Here is a 22864-nt window from a genome sequence, read left to right as displayed (position 1 = left end):
GGCCAACACATAAAGACAGTTGCATGTATGTTTCCTTTGTTGTCAGAATGAAATAAAGATACATTAAGAAGCAAGCTTATCTGTACATTGTCAAAGAAATGGCTTTCATGTGGAGTTCTTTGAGTATTGGGGCAGGTGAAGACAGGAAGTTGTTAAACAAACAGAGCAAACAGTCCAGTAGATCATTTCAAGTAATAGCTCCCAACAAACAAGTGGTTTAAAGGAAGTCAGTCTTCAGATTAGGGTATGTTGTAGCACTCAAACATCCCTTTGTCAGATGATTCAGTTTATCCAACACTGATATTGGCATGAATCATTAAAATCCCCACAAAAAGCAATACAGCATATGTAGATGTCTCAGTAGAAAGAGAACGATCAATAATGTGGATCTGGGATAAACAAGAAGTACTCACCAAATTCACCAAATACAAGATATATACAATGTTAACAACACAAAATGATCATAAAACACTTCCTTGGATGAACTTAAAACAACAGTTTTCCAACCCAGACTCTAAACACAAGGTTAGCACAAGAGGAGACCATGCTTCACTCTGACCAAACATACGAGTAAGCAAAGTTTCAACCAGGAGTTCAGGGTGTATGTGTCAGTAAGTCAACCTTGCTTTCTGAAATACCCCCAGACAAACACTAGGTTTTAAATAAACAAGATAACAAGGGGCAGGTGATGGTAATGTTGTACCCCTGGACAGACAAGGCTCCGTCTTCCCCTTTTTACAACTTTATTCTTCTCAGTTCAAAGTTGGAGTTAGTATTTACACGTGAGGATTTCTCTATACACACACACACACACACACAGGGTTGGGCAAAAATACATTAAAATTTATTTTAAAATAAAATACCAAATACCTTAATTTGAAGTGTATCAAAATAAACTACAAAATACAGCAGACACACCATGTGTCAAAATAAACTACTGTATTTTTGTATTTTAAAAATACTACAAAATACTTTTACAAGGGAGCATGACATTTCTTCTCAAACCTTCCATCAATTGGCCTATTTGATCGATCCCTTCACCATTACACTGACTCAGTTGATTAATTAAACAATGTTTGATAGCAACAGCTTTTCTCTGCCCGAGTCATGCAATAAATCTGACATATGCAACCAGTTAAAGGCACAATATGTAGGATTTTTGGATTAAAAAATCCAAAAAACACTAGAACAATGTTATATATTTTTGTTGACTTGTGTACTCACATTATCCCAAATGTTTCCAATAATATATAAATCCAGAGAAACATGCAATTTTAACTAGGACATGGAGCGTGTCCGTGCGTCGCCTATCAATTACATCATACCTGCGTTACCCTCGATTTTATTTTGTAGAAACCATGGAAACACCAACGACGCATGTTATATAGCTTCTTGTTTAAATTTCGTTTTCTTGATTTACTGCGAGTACCATGTTTTACCATGACTAATATCGATCTACCTTACTGCAGTGTGCAACAAGTGTCTCATAGCAGCAGCCAAGCGAACACACGGAGTATCATCATAACAACTTTCAACACACAAAAGTATCTAATATGATAAACAGTGCTGCATTACCCCACATACGCTAGACCAAAAAAAGCGGAAGCGGCAACTGTAGCATAATAAAAGTTCCACTGCTCTCGAGACGTGTCGCATTCGTCTCTCATTATCAATCTCTCCAGCGGCCTCGTTCAGCTCCAACATCACTCGCTCTGCTCTGCTTAGAGTAACATTAATAATCTCATCCATGAACATGATTTCTGCCCGAGTCCCATCCCGATTCTTTTCCACTGTCTGTAGATGTTGGTGGATCCGAAATGGTCAATATTTATATTCATGCATTTTTATTAATATTTATGTGAATTGTTTATGGCTTATGATTTATCAGTTTCACATTTGATTTCATATATTTATGTACTCATACTTTATATATATTAATTCTTATCATATTTTCGAGTATTTACTTGTTGTTGTACCCTTATGGTTATTCGTATTTTATATTTAAGAGTATGTATGTTATGTTCAGTTGTTCTTCAAGTGTTCCGGTGTGACAGGTCACGCTGACACGATTGTGGTTAGACATTAGACGCCTGCCAAGTACTGCAGAAGTGTTTTTCAGAATTGGTGCTCATTTGAATCTGATCAAAATATGTCTGCTGACATTTGCAAAATTCCCTAGGGGATAAAACAACTATTTTCGACAGTGGAACAGTGGAAGCCGTAAAGGGTGAAATCATTTAACCTTTTTTATTTTAACAAAAACATCAGTTTGAGTGGGTTGGGAATTTCCCTATATGCTTATGGTATAATATGGACTGATTTTTTTATTATAATTTAGCTTTTCTCTCCTGTGCTCTCCTGGGCTTCTGCTTTTTCTCTCTTATCTGCAAATGTCTTAATGTTTTAATTCTTTTTGATTTTCATCTATTAGATACAATACTCTAAATTTTACAATACTCTAAATTTATTATTAACTACTGACTACTCCTTTATGATGGTTATTTTACCTTTTGGTTTTATTAAGTATTTTCATTATCGATTAAAGTTTGCGTGTGAGGCTAAATTTAATTGTAATGAATAAATAATGTTTCATCAACTTTATCTACTGCCTGGATCTCATTTTCCCAAGTTTTTGCATCAACGTGAAAACAACACATCCCATGTTTCCACAAAATCAAGGATAAGCGACTGAATAAGCGACCTAGCAGTGAAAATGTACATATTGTGGATTTAACTGATCAAATATTCACATATCCCTGTGATCGCCCAGATGAAGGTTAGTTTTAAAGTAACCACCAGTTTAATTTTTAACAGTTTGCGAATGACTTATAATTGTATCCTAGTTACTTGATGTTTGGTAATGAAGGGCCTACTTTGCATCAGCAACACTGACTCAATGACAAAAAAAATTATTCATTAGAAGACAACTGATGACTCCTGTATTCATAGCAACTAGTTTATAACTAATTAATCAATTGATTGTTACTCATAAATATAGGGGCCTGCTGCTCGGTGTAATAGTTTTCAAGAACATTATGTAAATTGGTAAACTATTTAGCCTAGGCTACTAAAACGAACACCAACGAACTTAACATCTATTCTGAACTCAGTAAGTCTGGGCAAACCACTGAGTAAGCACCAATCAGAGGTTGCATTTTTATGATGTCATAAAAACTAAAAGCCATTTTCATCAACCCTATCAAATACAAATGACTATTCTGTATTTGAAATACATGTATCATAAATACGGCCCATCCCTGCACACACACAATCAACAGTACACGTTCGCTCTCTTCATCTCTCCTGCTCAAGGACGCATGCTGATGACATCACTCTTCTGCTCACCTGTAGCAAAGTCAGTCAACATCATTTAACACAATAGAACTAGGATGTATTTTTGATATAGTCCCCTTTCAAAACTAAAATTCACATCCAATTCAAAAAATGTAAATCATAACATATTCAACATATTCCTAGCATGCAACAGTAATTAATCAGAATAACAACAAACAAGGGTAACTATGGAAACAAACCACGGAGCTAGGGAAAAGGGCAAACACAGGAAGTGAAAAACAAGAGTAATGGAAGTGGAAGTGGAATGAAGTGAAAAACAGAAATAAAAATAAAAATCTCAACATAAGAGTTCTAAAACACAAAACGGGAAAACTAGACAAGAATTGTAACAATAAATCTTGGGAAATAAACATTGTTTCTGGTGATTGTAGTAATACTGTCTATATTTTCAAAGGATACTGTAACGGCAGATAGTAATGCTCATTCGTACTGTAAAACTCATTTTGGAATGTTGCTCTGGAATTGCTGTTGGAATGGCAGCTCTGCTTCCTATTCACGATGTAATATTTTTCTAATAATAAATATGTAAATGTCTTCAGCAGCACTTCTAGTTAAATTTTTAGAATAAAATAAAAAGAATGTTAATTTTTAAAACTATTTTTTCATTAACAGCTAATCTGTCTGACCCCTGCTACAACTACACTGTGCTGGACAATCCATGGAGATCCATCAATTATACAGATGTCCTCCATTTACACTACAAGTGTGACACATCTTTCACGTGGAGCGGCTGGTATCGTCTCTTCATTAACGGCACGAGCGCTCATATTCCACAAACGTGCATTGCACAGTGGTACTGTGGCACTGCTACCACACTGTGGATACCTGATGGACACCCAACAGTTAAGGATGGAGTCGTCACTCGAGATGTCTGTGGTCACTGGTACAATTACTGCTGCTTTTTCAGGTCTTTTCCCATTAGAGTCAAAGCCTGTCCAGGCAATTACTATGTCTATGAGCTGGTTAGTCCTGCTGTGTACTGTTCAGGATACTGTGCAGGTAGTTATGTATGTATATGAGCTCTTTCTACACATTCATGATATTTGTGTTTCTGTTCATTAATCACTATTCATCCAAACTTTCAGACACTGGCAGCATTAACACCAGCTCTACAGTGACCATCTCTACAGGTAATGTAACACACTGTGTCTGTTGGCTTATTTCTGGTCTGATGAATGAACGGTGGCTCAGCAGTGCACAAATAAAATTAAATTTAAGAAGCAAATATAAATTAACAACAACATACAATCTAGCCACAGCACAACTAAAATGCTGCCATTCCTTTCTCGGCCACTAAAGAGGGTTTGTTAAAGGGGTGGTTCATTATGATTTCACTTTTTTAACTTTAGTTAGTGTGTAACGTTGCTGTTAGAGCACAAACACCTGCAAAGTTACAACGCTTAAGGTTCAAAGCAAAGGGAGATATTTTCTTTTAAAGAATTCTCTGTTTAAGGACTACAACAAAGACTGGTAGGGACTACAACAAGCTTCTTCCCGGGTTGGTGACATCACTAACCCTAAAATTTACATAAACCCCGCCCCCTGAGAACAAACTCCACTATACCTGTTCTATCTTCATGTAGCATATACAGTGATGTGAAAAAGTGCTTGCCCCCTTCCTGATTTTTTTTTTTTTTTTTTTTGCATTTAAATATGAATCAAAGTTAACACAAGTAAACACAACATGCAGTTTTTAAATGAAGGCTTTTATTATGAAGGGAAAACAAAATCCAAACCCACATGGCCCTGTGTGAAAAAGTGCTTGAAGAAATGAAGGTTTTTGAGGAAAACATTCCAGGATTTTTCTCCACATAGTGGATTTCAATGGCTACCAACAGGTTGAAGGAAGGTCCAAATTGCAGTTTCAGTGCAGCTTCAAAGGGCTTTAAACGATACCAGATGAGGAATAAGGGTCTTATCTAGTGAAACGATCTGTCATTTTCGAAAACAATACAACCGTTTATGATTATTATGATTTAGAATAGGGAAGGCGTAGAACATTCAGCGTAAGCGTTTTGAAGAATGTGGAAACGGAAAGTATGTTTAAGGCGATATTTTGTTTATAAAGCATAAACGGTTGTATTGTTTTTGAAAATGACCGATTGTTTCGCTAGATAAGACCCTTATTCCTCATCTGGTATCGTTTAAAGCCCTTTGAAGCTGCACTGAAACTGCAGTTTGGACCTTCAACCTGTTAGTAGCCATTGACTGGCATTCGACTGACGAAAGAAAGACATGAACATCTTGGATGACATGGGGGTGAGTAAATTTATCAGGAAAAGTGTATTTAAAAGTGGACTAATCCTTTAAATCCACATCTGCTACATAAATTCATCAACTAACCATTCAGAAACGTCCTGTTGCATTCTACATGTTGTCACTTCTTCTTGAGTCTCTCCATCATTGTCCGACTTCGGTTTGAACATAACAGGCTGAACAGATTCTGCATTTTCAGTAAGTCTTTGTGAGGTAATTGGTGCTGCAAACCATAGACATATAATAAACACTAGACGCCCTATTGGCCGCTTTGGACTGTTGCTGCGATACGTCAACGAGTCCGCCATATTGTGCGGGGCAAGACTGCGCTGTTAACAAACACAAGTAAACGGACGAGCTGCGGTTTTTCTGGATAAAAACAAAAATAACGTTTACATTTATCAACCAATTTCAGTGGTTTATAATGTACGTGGTGTACAAAAAGTTCTAGTTACTTAAGATCTCTATAGTTAGACATATAAAATATTTATTTTAATAAAAAATAGTCAAAGCTCAGGCTTTTCATGTATTTGACTGCTTTATTCTTGCATAAGAATTGTGAAAACGCCCATACTAAGATATAATTTAAGTTTTACATTAAATTAAATAAAGTTCTTATTGTAAAAAAGGGATTTTCTGTCTTTAACGCAATTTTAGCTTTTCTTGAACTTAGAATTGACCACCATTGATAAAATGAAACAAAAATCATCAAATACAAATCACACAGGCTGCTTTCTGTATTTTTATAGCACTAAAATGATACAGATAGATACTCCAAAAACATACAACAACAAAGATAACTGATGGATCCTTTATGGTAATACATATGATATGGTACATCTACGGTGCAATGCAAATAAAGAAATTGAGAATAGTAAATAGTTTGTTATACACTATAAGAAATAGTTTATGTAGTATATAATATAATAATATAGTCAATAATAAAGTATATAATATTGTCAATAAACAAACAGTATACAACAAATAAAATAGTAATGAATAGAACATTTATAAAATAGTATAAGTACAATAATATAATATCATAATATATTGATAATAGCATATAGTATAATAATATTATAATAATAGCAATAGAACATGTAGTATCATTTACAAAATATAGACAATAATATAACATAACTATAATAGATTGATAATTATAGTATTGGTATAATAATAATCGCAAATACAATGTAATATCAATTGCAGAATAATATAGACAATAATAAAAATAGTAAATTAAATAGTGTCTTGTACAATAATAACATAGTATTGGTATAATAATAATAACAACAAAATGCTATATATTTTCCATCAGTCTCTTGGAAATGGTGAGAACAGTCCACTGACAGGCTCTCCTCAGCTTTCCTTGAGGCTTGTGTAGCCCTGGTTGCAATGGGCTGAAAAAGAAATAAAAATATAAACAAATCACCATTTCATGGCAAACTTTTAAATAATGTAGATGAGTCAGGAAACTTCCCTTCTAGCTACTTACCACTGTCTCCTCAACTCGTTGTCTTTGTGAAACCTTAAATGTGTGAAAAGCTAGCCCACTAACTAACCTTAAAGTAAGGGTTAGATTAAGATTAACAAAATATCAGTCACCTAGCCGTAACGAGTACTTGTCATTAAAGTCGGTTTTAATAAAATAGAGATGCATATTTAAACTTTAGTTTATAAAATAACATAAGCTAAAAATATATTAGAAATCATGTAAACTCACGTCTCAACTTTCACAGCTAATTAGTGACATCGCTAGCTATTTTAGTCTGACTGACTCCGGTGGCCAACTACTATCAATTATATAATGACCAAATACAACCAGAAACAAATGTTCAGTCTTACCTGTGAAAGGTTATTCCCCGAGACCGGTTTTCAATTGTGCAGCGATTTGTACAGCCCCAAGCAGCACACGAAGGCGGCATTTTTCTCAATTCCAGTTATGAGCGTAATGCGAACGTTGCCCCGCACAACATGGCGGCGCCGTTGACGTACGGTCCAGCGGCCAATGGGGCGTCTAGTGTTTATTATATGTCTATGCTGCAAACACTGTGCTAACATGAGCTCTTGAAACCCCGCCCTCTTAGGAACAACAGCTCATTTGCATTTAAAGGGACACACACAAAAATGGAGTGTGTTTGCTCACCCTCAAAAAGTCACAAATTTAACATGCTATAAAAATGATCTGTGGTGTATTTTGAGCTAGAACTTCACATACACACTCTGAGGACACCAGAGACTTATTTTACATCTTGTAAAAATGGCATTATACCACCCCTTTAACATAATTGTTCCTATGAAATCCAAATTTTGAAAATTGTTTACTGTACCAATCTTTTTTTAAAAACGTGTCAACTGCATTTATTGCTTTTGAAGTAATTTGTGGTCATTTAAAAAGATTGGTACAGTAAAATCCATATGCTATAATTCTAGTAACAATTAGTTATAATCAACAATTACTAAAGAACTGTGCTAAAGAACTGCAAGCTCTATGCCACAATAAAATCACAATTCTATACACTTTGCAACCAATTCTATTCATAAATCATACCAAGGAGTTGAGCAGGAAACTATCGATCAGGCCTAGAGAGAACCACTATTGCTACGCAATTGGTGTCTGACTCAGTGAAAGACTGTTTCCTGCCCAAGTTACTTCTTTTGTTATCTTTCAGTGTATTGACTTGTGTTGATAAAACAGAAGGCTCGTTTCAATCTATATATATATATATATATATATATATATATATATATATATATATATATATATATATATCTGTATATATATTTTGTTTTTTGTTTTTTTATTACAGTTAATCTCTCTGTTGACCCCTGCTACAACTACACTGTGCTGGACAATCCATGGAGAGCCAACATCAGTCAGCAGTCAAACTCCTATATGTGTGACAGGTCTGTCACCTGGAGCGGCTGGTATCGTCTCTTCATTCGGGGTCAGAATGCAAAGGTCCCAGACACGTGTGTTGCTCAGTATAGCTGTGGCACTGCTACCACACTGTGGATACCTGATGGACACCCAACAGTTGAGGATGGAGTCGTCACTCGAGATGTCTGCGGTCACTGGAACAATTACTGCTGCTATTACGGGTCTTTTCCCATTAGAGTCAAAGCCTGTCCAGGCAATTACTATGTCTATGAGCTGGTTAAACCAACTTACTGTGATTTAGCATACTGTGCAGGTAATTATATTAACATGAGCTCTTTTCACTGTGTGTTTGTTGATTCATAGTCATCAGTCTTTTTTTTTTGTTTGTTTTTTTCAGTTGTTACTAACATCAGCAGCACCGATACAACAGTCACACCAGAGACTACCTCAGCTGGTAATGTAGTATGATGTTTCTTCTGCTGGATTGTGTTTTGATCACTAGAATTGAACAAGTGTACTGTTTGCATTTCTAGGTTATGGTGAGGGATAAAGAGTGTGTGAAATGTGCAACAAAATATTCAGATCAACTCTGAACATCGTAAAACAAGTTACTAAAGTCACAAAAAAAAAAGGCTTGTTGTTGATTGTCACCATTGTTGAGGTTCATATGCTGACTCTTGATGTCTGTGTGAGTCTACATAATCCTTTCTGAATAATTTCTGCATAATGACTTCAAAATATTTAAGCAGGGCAAAAATTCATGCAGTGGTATTCTAAAGCTACTATAATGTGAAATTATTAAATCTAAATAATGTCCTCAAAGAATCAGACTTTGGGTGAATCAGGCCTCTACAATTAATTTTAATTCTCACAACTGTTGTTATAACAGATGTGCTTCAGAAACACAAATTTACAGCAGCCATGAAAAATTAAAGTTAAGAAGTCAAGGGTCAAGAGCCCATTTAAAGCAAGCGCTTACCTCCATAACAGTGCCTTCAAACTTTATTATTTTCAATAAAACAGTGCTAAGGCTTCCTGGAGGCTAAGTGAGGGCTGCCCGTGCAGGGCCAGTGCTAAGGGGCCAACGTTTTGCCAATGAGCAAATTCTCAGGGTCCCTGTGCTGGCAGCCCTAAGTTGGTTGTCATGATCATCCACTGGAGTGCCCATGTTAGCCACCAGAGGGCACTCCACCCCGGACTATTGCCTCACTATATCAGACTCCATCTCCCATAATCCTTTGTCCCAGACTCATCACTGATCATTGCACACAGCTGTCTTCACTCATGTTGTTAGTTTCTGCCTGTTTATACCCCGTTTGTTTCAGTCATGATCATCGGTGTTTTACTATTGTTACTTGTACTTCTGAACACTCTTGCTGTTTTGTTTTCTTGATTTTTGGACTGGTTACATGTGTTTTGACTCTTGCCTGGCTTTGGACTACAATTATGGATATTCCAATAGAGCTGCACTTGGATCTTACTAAAGTCTCAGAGCAATCCGTGACAACGGTGGTTACATTAGTAACCTACACATCACCTCATCTTAGTTACTGGAGATATTTTGTACCACTAAGTAGTGATAGGAGAAACAAAGCTTTTCAAAGCATCGAATCAATTGAACCAATTGCTTCGCAAAATTATTCACTGTTTCGAAGCGTTCGAAACGCCACACGCTGATGACCCCTGCGGGCCAAAACCGTGTAAATGCAACAAAAACTCATGCCAAACATGCATAAAAACAGCTTTTACAAATCTATTGCAAATGTTTTATTGAAAGTATAATCTATAAGATGGAATAATTAATCATCTAATACCATTAAATATTAAGTGTTTGTATAATATGTATTCTTTTATCAATTTTCAGGGCTTGTTATTCTATGGATGGGTCAGCTAAACAGAGACTATTAACTACTATTATTACTTTATACTATACAAATACCTCATTAAGATGTCAACAATTGTGTAATTTTAGACACTTAAGGCTGCATTTACACTGCAAGTCTTAATGCACAGATACGATCTTTTGACCATATCCGATTTTTTGGCCAGCGTAAACGCAGCCTTATCATACTTGGGTAATAGATAGACACTTGATCAATGCTCCTCCGCTGGGGGGTGATCTCAGTGACTTTGCATGATTCATGGGTTCACAGAGATCACCCCCAGCGGTGAACCATTGAAATTTCGAAATGTTTCGAAACAGTTATGACGTAACGAAGCCTTAAAGTGAGACACTGACTGACTTTCACTCTGGACTAAGTTAAAAATAATAAAACGCTACAAATGGATACAAGGACTTTATGAGATTGGTTATTTTTTAATTAAGTTTTGTTTGACCCTGCTGAATTTTCATTCACAGCTGTATTGTATTATTATCTTCATGCTGATTTCTCTCATTGCAGGTATAAATATAACACTGCCAGTTGAATGTAACGTAAGTTGAGTTTCTGAAATAGATTTTTTTTAGAGTTGAACTCACAGCTCCTATCAATAGCCATGTTTCCACCCATGTATTTTATGGGATATTGCATAAGATTATGTGATAACTGAACTAATCAATTTAATCACACACAATCTAAAATTTAGTTTTAGTCATTCTGAAATGCCTGCCATCAAAATGATTTTGGTATAATTACTTCCCTGACCTGTTACACACAATCATAAACATCAGGCATCCAAACAAAAGATAACATGACAGTGTTCATTATTGTGTTTCATGTCTGGTTGAAGCAGCTTCCATTTTTAATGGTGCTTGCCAAAGGCGAAGCATCATTATTGTTCTCTAGCATACTTATTCTTCTTCTGGACAAAATTTTGTAACTCGTTCCGCAGCGTTTGTCATAGACCCACGAATGAGGTGTCAAATCGTAAGGATTATTGAGGAATGGTGTGCTATGACTTTTTTAAGCGATTGGGTGTATGATGCTCGTCCAGTGGGCGAAAAATGGCCGGTAAAATCCCATAGACTTAACATTGTAACAAACTTTGATGAGTCATAGCTCCTAACAAGGTTACCACGTTTGAGGAGGCTGGCAGGCTCTGTAAGACCATACCTCAAAATGGAGTGTAAGTTGTACCCCTGGGGTGCAAGAATCGCCTGCAGACATACTTATGATGAAGCTGTGCCCATGAACCAATATGTTTTTCCTACTGTGGGAAATTACATAGGGATTTTGTATTGAACATAACTCTGGATCACAATGTCATCCGCTTGTTAAGTCGTAAAGTAAGGAACACTGTTTCTGGGTCCAAGCCTCGACTTGTTTCACTTGAGAATGCCATCTCGACAGCCGTTTATGAGCGCTATTTATTCATATTAAACATTTAAAATTTTAAAAAGTTAAACATTTAAAATACATACAGTCTACACAACAGTCTCCGTGCTCACAGCGTCACAGACATTAATATTTTAACGATTTATAAATGATGAATCACTGTCTGGCCATCTGGGATTTTGGTATGGAGATAAAGGTTATGATTATAATTTTTTGGTAGTACTACATCGCATTGTGTGTGTATATTAGCACTGTTTGCTGTTTTGTGGTATCTTGTGGTATGAGATAAAGCGTTTGGACCCGGAAGCGCTGCCACGTGACGTCAAACTTAACAATCGTATAGAGATAAGGGGATGGGTTCATTTTACTCAGGGAACCAATCAGTCTCTCAGGATCATTGTTAAGCTATCAAGCCACGTCCAAGCAACCATATAGAGCACCATAGCAACAAGTTCCATAGACTTCCATTGAAAAAGATCAAAGGAATATCTTTGGATGAAAGTGTCATAGAAACATGAGGTTGGGCTCGTTTGACTCAGGGCAGCAAACAGCCAATCGTGAATCACCTTCAACACTTCATAGACACACCCTAGCAATCATTTAGAGCACCCTAGCAACCCAAATCCAAAGAGGGATTTCTTCAAATCTGAATATCATAGAGGCATAGGGGTTGGTTTATATCATTCATACTGGCAAGCAGCCTTTGGAGTATCATCACTGGCAGCTGCCAAGCCACTCCCTAGCAACCAAACAGTACCCTAGCAACCGTTTTGCAAGACCTACATCTCTGCATCAGAGCATCGTAGAAACATGGCGGTTGGCTTATATTGGCAAGCAGCCTTTGGTGCATCATCACTGGTAGATGCCAAGCCACACCCTACACTCTCAAAAAGGATGTGTTAATTAATAACACATTTTTTGTGTTATTGCTATTTTAACACATTTTTGTGTCAATTTAAGTTGATCATGTGCAGAGAGAGAGAGAGAGAGAGAGAAAGAGAGAAACAACACTGTGTCCAACACAACATGTGTTAAACTATCATCCAATCACATTGCTGCTGCGTCACTCCACAAGCCGTTAAGCAAGTTTGTGCCTCTTTCTTCATCGGTGGACTTGTGTTCATTTTGACACATTCATTGTGTTATGATTTTAACACATTAAATGTGTCAGGAAGGTGATCTGCAGTTAACAAGCAGAATCAAAGGAAAAATTCACAATTTTAAGTTACCATCATGGAGATGAGTGTTTGATGTAGTTGGGCTCTTGACCCTTGACTTTTTAATTTTAGATTTTGTTTGGGCTGTTGTGTGTTATAACAGCCAGGCAAGCAAAGAGAAAAGATGATCAGGTTTCAGGTGTTTTCACATAATCATTATTTGTCTTGAGCTCATTTAGAGCCCAATCTCTGAGCTAGATTTATATTATTGATTATAGCAGTAGATCAGCTTTTTCTACATAATTCAAAGGTATTTCTTAAAAAGTTGTTCTGATCAAAAAAAGAAAAAAAAAAACCTTGCTTTTAGGCACACACAGACATCAAGAATCAGCCTGTGAATCTCAACAGTGGTGACAGGCAACATATTCTGATTTTAGAAACATTAGAAAAGAAGCTACTAAAAAGTCACATAAAACAGAGAAAGAAAAAAAAATAGTGAGAATAAAGGAAATTAAATTAAGACAATTAAGCTCATAATTTATTCATGCAGCAATGCATGATGGGAGCCATAGATGAATTTTAATTGGTGGCTCCCAGCATGCACTGCAACATGCTTTATTATTCTCACCATTGTTGAGATTCACAGGCTGATTCTTGATGTCTGTGTGTTTAAATGAAAGAGCTTTTTTTTTTTTTTTTTTTTTAAATCAGAACAACTTTTGAGAAATCCTTCAGATTATTTTGATAAAGCTGATCTTGTGCTGTAGAATCACAGTGCTGCTGTAATCAATAATGTAACTCTAACTCAGAGATTGGGCTCTAAATGAGTTCAGTGATTCAGGTCAAATAATGATTATGTGAAAACATAACCAACACCACCTGATTGTCTTTTCTGTTTGCTTGACTAGCTGTTACAACAGCCCAAGCAAAATCTAATATTAAAAAGTCAAGGGTCAAGAGCCCAACTAAAGCAAACACTGATCTCCACGATGGTGGCTTAAAAATTGTGATTTTCTCCTTTTATTCTGCTTGTTAACAGCAGATCACCTTCCTGACACATTTACTGTGTTAAAATCATTGACTCAGTGAATGTGTCAGAATTAACACAAGTGTCGTCCCTAAACTCACACACTGATGTGTAAGAATTGAACACATTTTGAGTCAGTTTTAACACATCCTTTCTAAGAGTGTGTATTGCATTCATTTTAACTGGTCAAAAATAGCACATCTATGACACAAATTGTGTGATTTATGACACATTAGTGTGTTAAATATTTTAACACTGCCTGTGTTAAGAAGAATAACACACTGGTTGAGTTAAAAAAAGTAACACAACATGTGTTGTCTTTAACTAGACACACGGATGTGTTAAGATATAACACAGGTTGTGTTGTTTTTAACACAACCTGTGTTATATCTTAACACACCCGTGTGTTAAGTCATCCGCCAATGAAGAAAGAGGCACAAACTTGCTTAACGGCTTGTGGAGTGATGTAGCAGCAATGTGATTGGATGATAGTTAACACATGTTGTGTTGGACACAGTGTCGTTTCTCTCTCTCACACACACACATTAGTGTGTTAAATATTTTATGCCTGTATTAAGAAAAAATAACACACTGGTTGAGTTAAAATTAACACAAAAACAACACAATCTGTGTTATATTTTAACACACCCGTGTGTCTAGTTAAGGACACATTTTAACACATCTGTTTTAAGAGTGTAGAAACGAAACAGAGTACCCTAGCAACCGTTTTGCAAGACCTATATCTCTGTATCAAAACGTTGCAGAGACATGAGGGTTGGCTCTTTTGACTCATGCTAGCAAACTGGACTTGCAACATGCTACACATGCTAGCAGTGAATAGCTAGATTTTGCTAAAAACATGCTAGCAGGACAGTAATCATGTTAGCATCATGCTAATCAAGAGTGTCGAGTTTTGCCACTGCTAGCACCATTCACATTTTCTTCAGGAAGTGTACATTCTAGTTATATTAATGTTTTGAGCCAGTTTTTCAGGAACTGGCAATTTTGCTCTCTACAACACATGGAATGGAAATGGGGATATTTTATGCAACAGCTAATTAGTCCAAAGAGTAGTGCAATTAACTGTGCATAACTGTTATGTGAAATATGAATGTGCTTTTCTATTTATTTTTGATAGATGTGTGTTGTGTGTCTGTATAACATCACTGAAGGATCTTCACAGTGTTCTTCAGTACAGTAACAATACATGTTAGGTTCTCTGTTAATATTGAAAAACATGATCAAAATCAACAAATACTGCTTTCACAATTGTGATTTCAGAGTCAGAACTGTTTCCAAAATCTAATTGAGCAGATCGAGAACATCTCTGCATCTCAAGTGCTCTCTGTCACTGTAAGTCTTCAAGAGAAAAATGATAAAATCAAATATTTGTCAGTTACAGACTGTAGATAATAGATGAGTGACAAAACAGTAAAAACATTTACTGTGACTCTATTTATCTGATCAATAAACTAGACTGTGACCAACATTTTGACTATTGCCTTCAACGCTTCAGAGAAGATTTTAGAGTCATCATCATCATCAGTCAGCCCAGCTGAACTCGCCTCCCAAGGAAACAGTATGTTAAAAACCAGCGAGAAACTCATCTCTACATTGGTGAAGCCTACAGACACAAGTGACAATGTCAGTTTTACTCTTGCCGCTGTAGGTAAGTGGAGAAACAGTTATTATTGATGATGAAAGATTATATATGATGTCAGGGAGTTTTTATAGTCTTGAAAGCAGCAGAGGATCACAGATGACCGACGGCAACAATAATTAATGCAGCTTCAGTAACTACTGTATATAATTGTGAAGAGATACAAATGTTTTAAAAGAGCAGAAAACACTTTTTCTATCTTTTGTCGTTGATGTCAAAGGTCAGTATTTTGGTGCAAATTTATTCATTATTTGGTAGAAGCTCGTCAAATTAGACACGCCAGATGGAATGGTTGTGTCCTGAAAATAACACATCCTGAAAAAATATGAAAAATGTTTGATTTTAAGGACAGTTTGGACATGTGGATTTGGAAACAAAGAAACTTACAGTGTGCTTTAAGATCTAACCTTTGACCTCCTGATGACCTAACAGTTAATAGTGCTTACATTTATTCACTGAGCAGAATAAATGAAAGTAAACCTGAAGTGTTTAAACTTCATCAGAAATGAAAAAAAGTGAATAGTCATTTTATTTGTTTGTCGTTTGTGCAAATGGAATGATTGAAATTTACTTTCTATATATATATAAATATATATATATATATATATATATATATATATATATATATATATATATTAGTAAATAAATTAATATAGCACATAACAGAATATTTATTTTTAGAGGGACAAGTCTTCATGGTTGGACCACAGGTCACCTTAGATAAAATCCCTCGACTTGACACGACAAATTCTTCTGTGGACATTGATCTCATTGGGATCGCCAAGAACAACAATGAAACAAGTATGTGAGATGTTTTAGTTTGATTTAATAAGAAAAGAAAGAGACATCATACCACTAATCTACACTTATAGGTTTTGTTTTCATTGTTGTTTTTACATACCCTTATGAAGAAGAAATTCATTCAAGTGTGCTATAAGTACACTTCTTTTAAACTAAAAATAAGTCTACTTTTTACATACTTCTCAGAAATATACTTTATGTACTTAAGTATACTTAAATATACTTGACTTATAACATAACTCTAACTCAGAGATTGAACTCTAAATGAGCTCAGATATTCAGACCAAATAATGATTATGTAAAAACATAACCAACATCACCTGACCATTTTTTCCACTTGTTTGTCTGGATGTTATAACTCAGTTAAAACAGCCCAAACAAAACTTTATTTTAACAAGTCAAGGGTCAAGAGCCCAACTAAAGCAAACCCTCATCTCCACGATGGTGGCTTAAAAATTGTGATTTTCTCCTTTGGTGATTCTGCTTGTTATCATCAGGTGTCTTCAATAATGCTCAATCGTCACTCAATTAATCACTTAATTATCTCATTAACTTTAACACTCTTGAGTATGGTCTCACCTGTACTCCCTGGAGAGTTAATTTAACACTGCAGTTTTTGCTGTGTAGGAACATAGAAGTATGCTTAAAGTGCAAAAATAATATATAAAAAGTAAACTATAAGTGTGATGTCATGTTCACTTAAAGAAAACTTAAAAGTATACTTGCACTAAACTAGCAGTTTACTGAGAGTATATTTCAAAGTGTACTTTCGTATACTAAAAATGTAGCTACTACTAGTATTAAAATAGTAAACTACTAGTAAAGTAGTATAAGTTCACTTTTAGTACAGATGCAGTACAAATGTGAACTAGTTAAAGTTTACTACTGTTACACTTATAGTACACTTAAACATATACTTCAATTGGGCCAATTTAGTCCCAAGCGGTATTAAAATAGTACACTTACAAGTTTACTACTAGTACATTGATATTATACTTGAACATTACTTTAGTATACTTGATCAAATGAACTTGACGTATACTAGTTTTTCGTAAGGGTCGTTCTACTCCACATCTCAGCTTTTTGTTTAAAATGTTTCCTTTTTTAAAAAAAAAAAAAAGAAGAAGAAGAAAAAAAAACTTACCCACATTTAAGTGTTGATCAAAAAGGATTCATGAAGCTAGAATAAAATGTTTTTAAAATAGAAAGAGTTAAAGTACAGTTAAACATATTTCGATATAAAAATAATAGGCTACCTAAATAGGAACATAGGGCTGGGCGATAAAACGATAGCGATATGTATCGCGATAGACACGTGATCGATATCAATAAAAAATGTGTTCGATATTTTTTTATTCTTCGTCGGAAGAAAACAGAGGTTGCGAAGCATGTTTGGTTGCATTAACAAAGGCACTCGCTCTCTGGTAACCTAGCAACGTAGGGAGTGACACGCTATACATTTACAGCTATTACGCTATGTAAATATTGATTTACATTTGTTGGCAAACTTGGCATATGCGCCGATTAATGTTTCTGCCGGTGGGTGCCCACACTATAATGTTGCGCTTATGGCAACATTAAATCGTGGAGAGAAGACAGTTCTAGATTCACAGCTGCACATGCAGGAGGACAAAAGTTTGAGCGCGCAGATGTAATATCTGAGCGAGAGCGCGCGCGCGTCCAGTTTTGTGCAAGGGAATCCGCCTGTGAGTGGAGAGATTGCTCGCGCATTTGATGCGCTCTCGACATTTTTCAATATAATAACGCCATAGAACCCACATTAAATGAAATATTAACGTGAGAAGAAAGTCGTGTCTGAATTTCGCAATTTTGTATTGGTTAAAACAAATGGAGAATATCTCGTTTTTCTGTAGGTGCTCGACCATTTCCGTGTGTGGCGCTTGATCGCCGCCGTTCGTTGGAAATATTTAGCATCAGGATGGATGATTACATGCTTTAAATCATCGATTTGGGCAGCTTTGAGCAGCTCTTGAGGTTCTTATCCAGTACGGAAGATGAAATCCTTGCTGGTGTCGTTGTTTTTACTGACTTTGTTGAGGCCTGCTCTTTGCGCTGTCCACTCAGTTGTCATCAGCGGGAAAACCTCTCTCTATGATTGCGCTGGTTGGTTATTTTCACAGCTAGAATATGACGGCTGCACAAATTTTAAATGCTCAGAGTTTTTATTATATTTCTTACTGTGGTATTGTAATTTCAGGGATGAAAAAAAATTACAGACATAAATGAAATGCGGGACACTACTTAGGCCTAAGTCTTGCGGCTCCTAATTTCGGGACTGTCCCGCAAAATGCGGGACGGGTGGTCACCCTACTTTAGACTTATGTTCACATTTTAATTATTTGAGTTTTCCATGGTTGTTGACATTTCTGTTTTAATAACTGAGGGGATTATGATCAGAGGAAGGTTAAGTTTAAAATAAAAATGTTTAAATGTAATATATTTTTCTCCTGGTCCTTATTTTAAATTGGTCATAAAAAATATCAATAATTATCGATATCGACCGATATGAAACACTAATATCGTGATACAGTTTTCAGCCATATCGCCCAGCCCTACATAGTAGTATACTTAAAGTGCAAAAATAATACACAAAAAGTAAACTATAAGTGGGATGTCATGTTCACTTAAAGAAAACTTACAAGTATACTTGCACCAAACTAGTAGTTTACTGAGTATATTTCAATGTGTACTTTCATATACTAAAAATGTACTACTAGTATTAAAATAGTAAACTACTAGTATACTTGTAGTACAGATGCAGTACAAATGAGAAACGTAGCTGTGAACTAGTTGTGTACTTAAAGTTTTACTACTGTTACACTTATAGTACACTTAAACACTTCAATTGGGCCAATTTAGTCCCAAGCGGTATTAAAATAGTACACTTACAAGTTTACTACTAGTACATTGATACTACTATACTTACTAAAGTATACTTCAAAATATACTTGAAAATTACTTAAGTATACTTAATCAAATTAACTTGAAGTATACTACTTTTTTGTAAGGCTAGTTTTGCATTTCTGTTTTTGTCACACAGGATCAGCTGCTGTGGCTTTCATGAGCTACAACAAAATGGAGAATCTACTGAAGCCCGACTTCTTCAACACATCAAATGACACGATTAAAACCATGATGTCCACTGTGATCTCAGCTACTCTTCCCAAAACCACCAACACTAAACTCACCAAACCAGTCAACTTCACCCTCAAACACATCAGAGTGAGAGACTGAAATGTGTTTCTGTCCAACCTGAGAACTGATGAACATCTGAAAACATAATATGTAATATGTAATAATGTAATATTTTCTGCATGTTCTTTCTTCTTTCTGCAGGAGTTCGACCCCAACGGTTCTCTGTCCTGTGTGTACTGGAATATCAGCGAGTGGATTGTAGATGGTTGTTCTGTTTTAGAGACCAACAGCAGCAACACTGTGTGTTCCTGTGTCCATCTGTCGACATTCGCTCTCATCATGCAAACCAGCAGACCACCAGAGGTACGAGAACATTTATAGTGACCATTGAAGAACAGCACAGATTTGGCACTCATGTACTCTGACATGTTTTCTCAGAACGACTCACTGCTGGATCTGTTGAATTTGGTGTGTGTGATCGTGGGGCTGGTGTTCTTCAGTTTGGCCCTGTTGACCTTTGCCCTTTGTCAGTGGAGTCCTGGAGTGAACAATGTGGCTCGGATCAACATCTGCATCAGTCTTCTGTTGGCTCACCTTCTGTTCCTGCTCACACAACAGTTCCTGAGACTCATACGCCCTCAGCAGGTGAGATTGATGAAGGAGCCCTACACTGTTAGAACTTGCCGGGCTTTTTTACAGTAAAATACTGGCAACACTGTTGCCAGTTATTTACTGTTGATTGTACAGTTATTTACTGTAAACTACAGTATGTTACTATAAAGATAACCATTCACTAAATTAAAACTCGAGTCACCTCATTTAATTTGCAGAAACGGACTGTCTTTAATTGTCAGACTGCCATTTAAATGTATAAACTAATATTTATATAATGCTAATAATGTGAGTATATTATTATTGCAAAGTTATTTCATTAGAGTTCACTAAAAACATCTTAAATAAAGAGATTTTTACTGCATCAGCAACTATACAATCACTATCTATTAAATAAAGCAACAAACAGCATATCATCAACAGTTTTTGATCTTCTCCTGAACTTAAGCACAGGCTCTACTCTTCAGCACAATGGTGAGCCACAAAACTCAATTTTGCATTAAACTACTGGCAACAGTGTTGCCATTATATAACTGTTTTTTAAATGTACAGTTTGTTACTATTAAACTACATTTTGTGGGTGTGTCTTTTTATGTTGCACCTTTAACCCTTTCAACCCTACAGGAACATCCTCTAGTGTCCACACTACAAAGAGTAAAAGTAACATTGATGCTGTGTTGCAGTGAGATAATTAAGGGAATGTGTAAGTGATGATCGAGCATTAATGATGAACACCTGCTGTTAACAAGCAGAATCACTAAAGAGAAGAGGAGGAACAACAAGAACAGAAAAAATAGATGAACAGAGAAACAAGAACTACAACTGTCTTAAAGGGATAGTTCATCCAAAAATGAAAATTCTATCCTTTAATCACCCTCAAGTTGTTCCAAATCTGTATAATTTTTTTTATTTTTTATTTTTTATTAGGAGTGCAAAACTTACAACATAGGGTGAACACAAAACACAACAACAAAACACAAAAACAACAATAAAACAGCAGTGATAGTAACAGCAATGAAAACTAAGCAGAAATGACAAATAATAGTAGTAATAGTAGAAGTATTTAAACAGTAATAGCATGTATATTAATATTGATAATATTTTGTGATGCTGGCAACAGTAGTATCAGTAATGGTAATAACAGTAATGACTATTATAATGATACTAAAGATGGTGATGATAAGTTGTGTTGACGGCAGTAGTAATATCAGTAACAATCATAGATAACATTGATAATAATAACAGAAGTGGTACTAATACTGAAGATGGTGATGAAAATATTTGTGTTGACAGAAAAAGTAAAATCAATAATAATAATAATAATAATAGTAACAACAATAACATTTGTATCAGTAATAATGGCAACAGTGATAATTGTAATACTAAATATGGTAATGGACATAATTTTGTATTGACAATACAACTGCAATAGTAACAATACAATAACATTAATAACAACAACAATAATAATAATAAAATTAATAAATAATAATAATAATAATAATAATAATAACAACAATAGTGATTAAAAAATATTAGTAATGCTAAAGATGGCGATGATGATGTTTTGCGATGACAGGACAGTGATACCAATAATAATAATAATAATAATAATAATAATAATAATGACAATAATAATAATAATAATAATTATTATTATTTTTATTATTAACAGTTATAATGAAATCATGACACATACCTTAACACATACCACACCTCTCCTAGTTTCTGTGTCAGTGTGCTTCTTTTTTTTTTTTTTTTTTTTTTTTTCCTCCTTCTCATTCACAGTACAATTACTATTTGTAGGTATGCCTAAGCTGAGGTGGTGCATTAAAAGAGGGGTGTGGTGCATTAAAATCATCATTTGGTGCATTAAAATCATGTGTGGTATATGTTAGGTGTTGGTTTGATTTGGTTATATTTTTATGTTTTAGATATTTATATTATTATTCCCATTATTATTTTATTCATTTTTTAATTATTAAAAATATACATTATACCATTACCATCCTTATATCAAGCAAAACAAGCAAAACATCATCACATCATCATCATTTCAGCACTGCTAAATGTTTCTGTAAAATAACAACGTCAATAATAATTAATAATAATAATAAAAATAATAATAATGAAAATACTCACAATATTACTAAAACCTTGTATAAATATGTGTAATAATAAATGAATGCATGATTGAACAGGATGAGTGTGTCAGATTTGTAATAGTTGAAGGAGGTCTGATCTGGAGTGTTGTGGTTCCGATATACAGTTGTAATGAGATGAAAAATATTCTAAAGAGATGTAGTCTATGAGCAAATTTTTCCAGTGCGTTATGTGAATAGTGTTTCGGGATTTCCAGTTCAAGAAGATAGTTTTCTTGGCGATGGTTAGGGCTACAAGAAGCATCCTTTTGTTTGTTATTTCCTGATTGAAAGTTGATAGATCGCCCAGTAGACAGAGGGAGGGGGATAATGGGATGTGGCAGCCTATGAGGCGGGACAGGGATTCAGTGACGTCTTTCCAAAAGTGTTTAATGGGTGGGCAGTGCCATGTGGCGTGGATATATGTGTCTGGGCAGTTTTGTGAGCAATGTGAGCAAATTTCTGATGTGAATCCCATTTTAGACAGCCTTTCCCCAGTGTAGTGTGTTCTATGAAGAGTCTTGTACTGTATGAGTTGAAGGTT

General features: G+C 35.3%; 1 protein-coding gene across 1 annotated transcript in view; it reads left to right on the top strand.

Moving 5' to 3' along the window:
- Window positions 1-1440: 1440 nt before the first annotated feature.
- LOC137032389 (adhesion G protein-coupled receptor E3-like) overlaps window positions 1441-22864 on the top strand; it is a 34630-nt gene continuing 13206 nt past the window's right edge. The window contains exons 1-12 of the mRNA XM_067404145.1: window positions 1441-1513; window positions 3967-4353; window positions 4440-4484; window positions 8421-8804; window positions 8889-8945; window positions 10894-10925; window positions 15232-15297; window positions 15427-15619; window positions 16292-16411; window positions 19479-19654; window positions 19769-19930; window positions 20006-20212. Coding sequence (XP_067260246.1) covers window positions 1441-1513; window positions 3967-4353; window positions 4440-4484; window positions 8421-8804; window positions 8889-8945; window positions 10894-10925; window positions 15232-15297; window positions 15427-15619; window positions 16292-16411; window positions 19479-19654; window positions 19769-19930; window positions 20006-20212 — 1902 coding nt within the window. The remainder of the gene's footprint in view (window positions 1514-3966; window positions 4354-4439; window positions 4485-8420; window positions 8805-8888; window positions 8946-10893; window positions 10926-15231; window positions 15298-15426; window positions 15620-16291; window positions 16412-19478; window positions 19655-19768; window positions 19931-20005; window positions 20213-22864) is intronic.

Source organism: Chanodichthys erythropterus, chromosome 12 (genome assembly GCF_024489055.1).
Source record: "Chanodichthys erythropterus isolate Z2021 chromosome 12, ASM2448905v1, whole genome shotgun sequence".
NCBI lineage: Eukaryota > Metazoa > Chordata > Actinopteri > Cypriniformes > Xenocyprididae > Chanodichthys > Chanodichthys erythropterus.
This window is presented reverse-complemented; position numbering and strand designations above follow the sequence as displayed.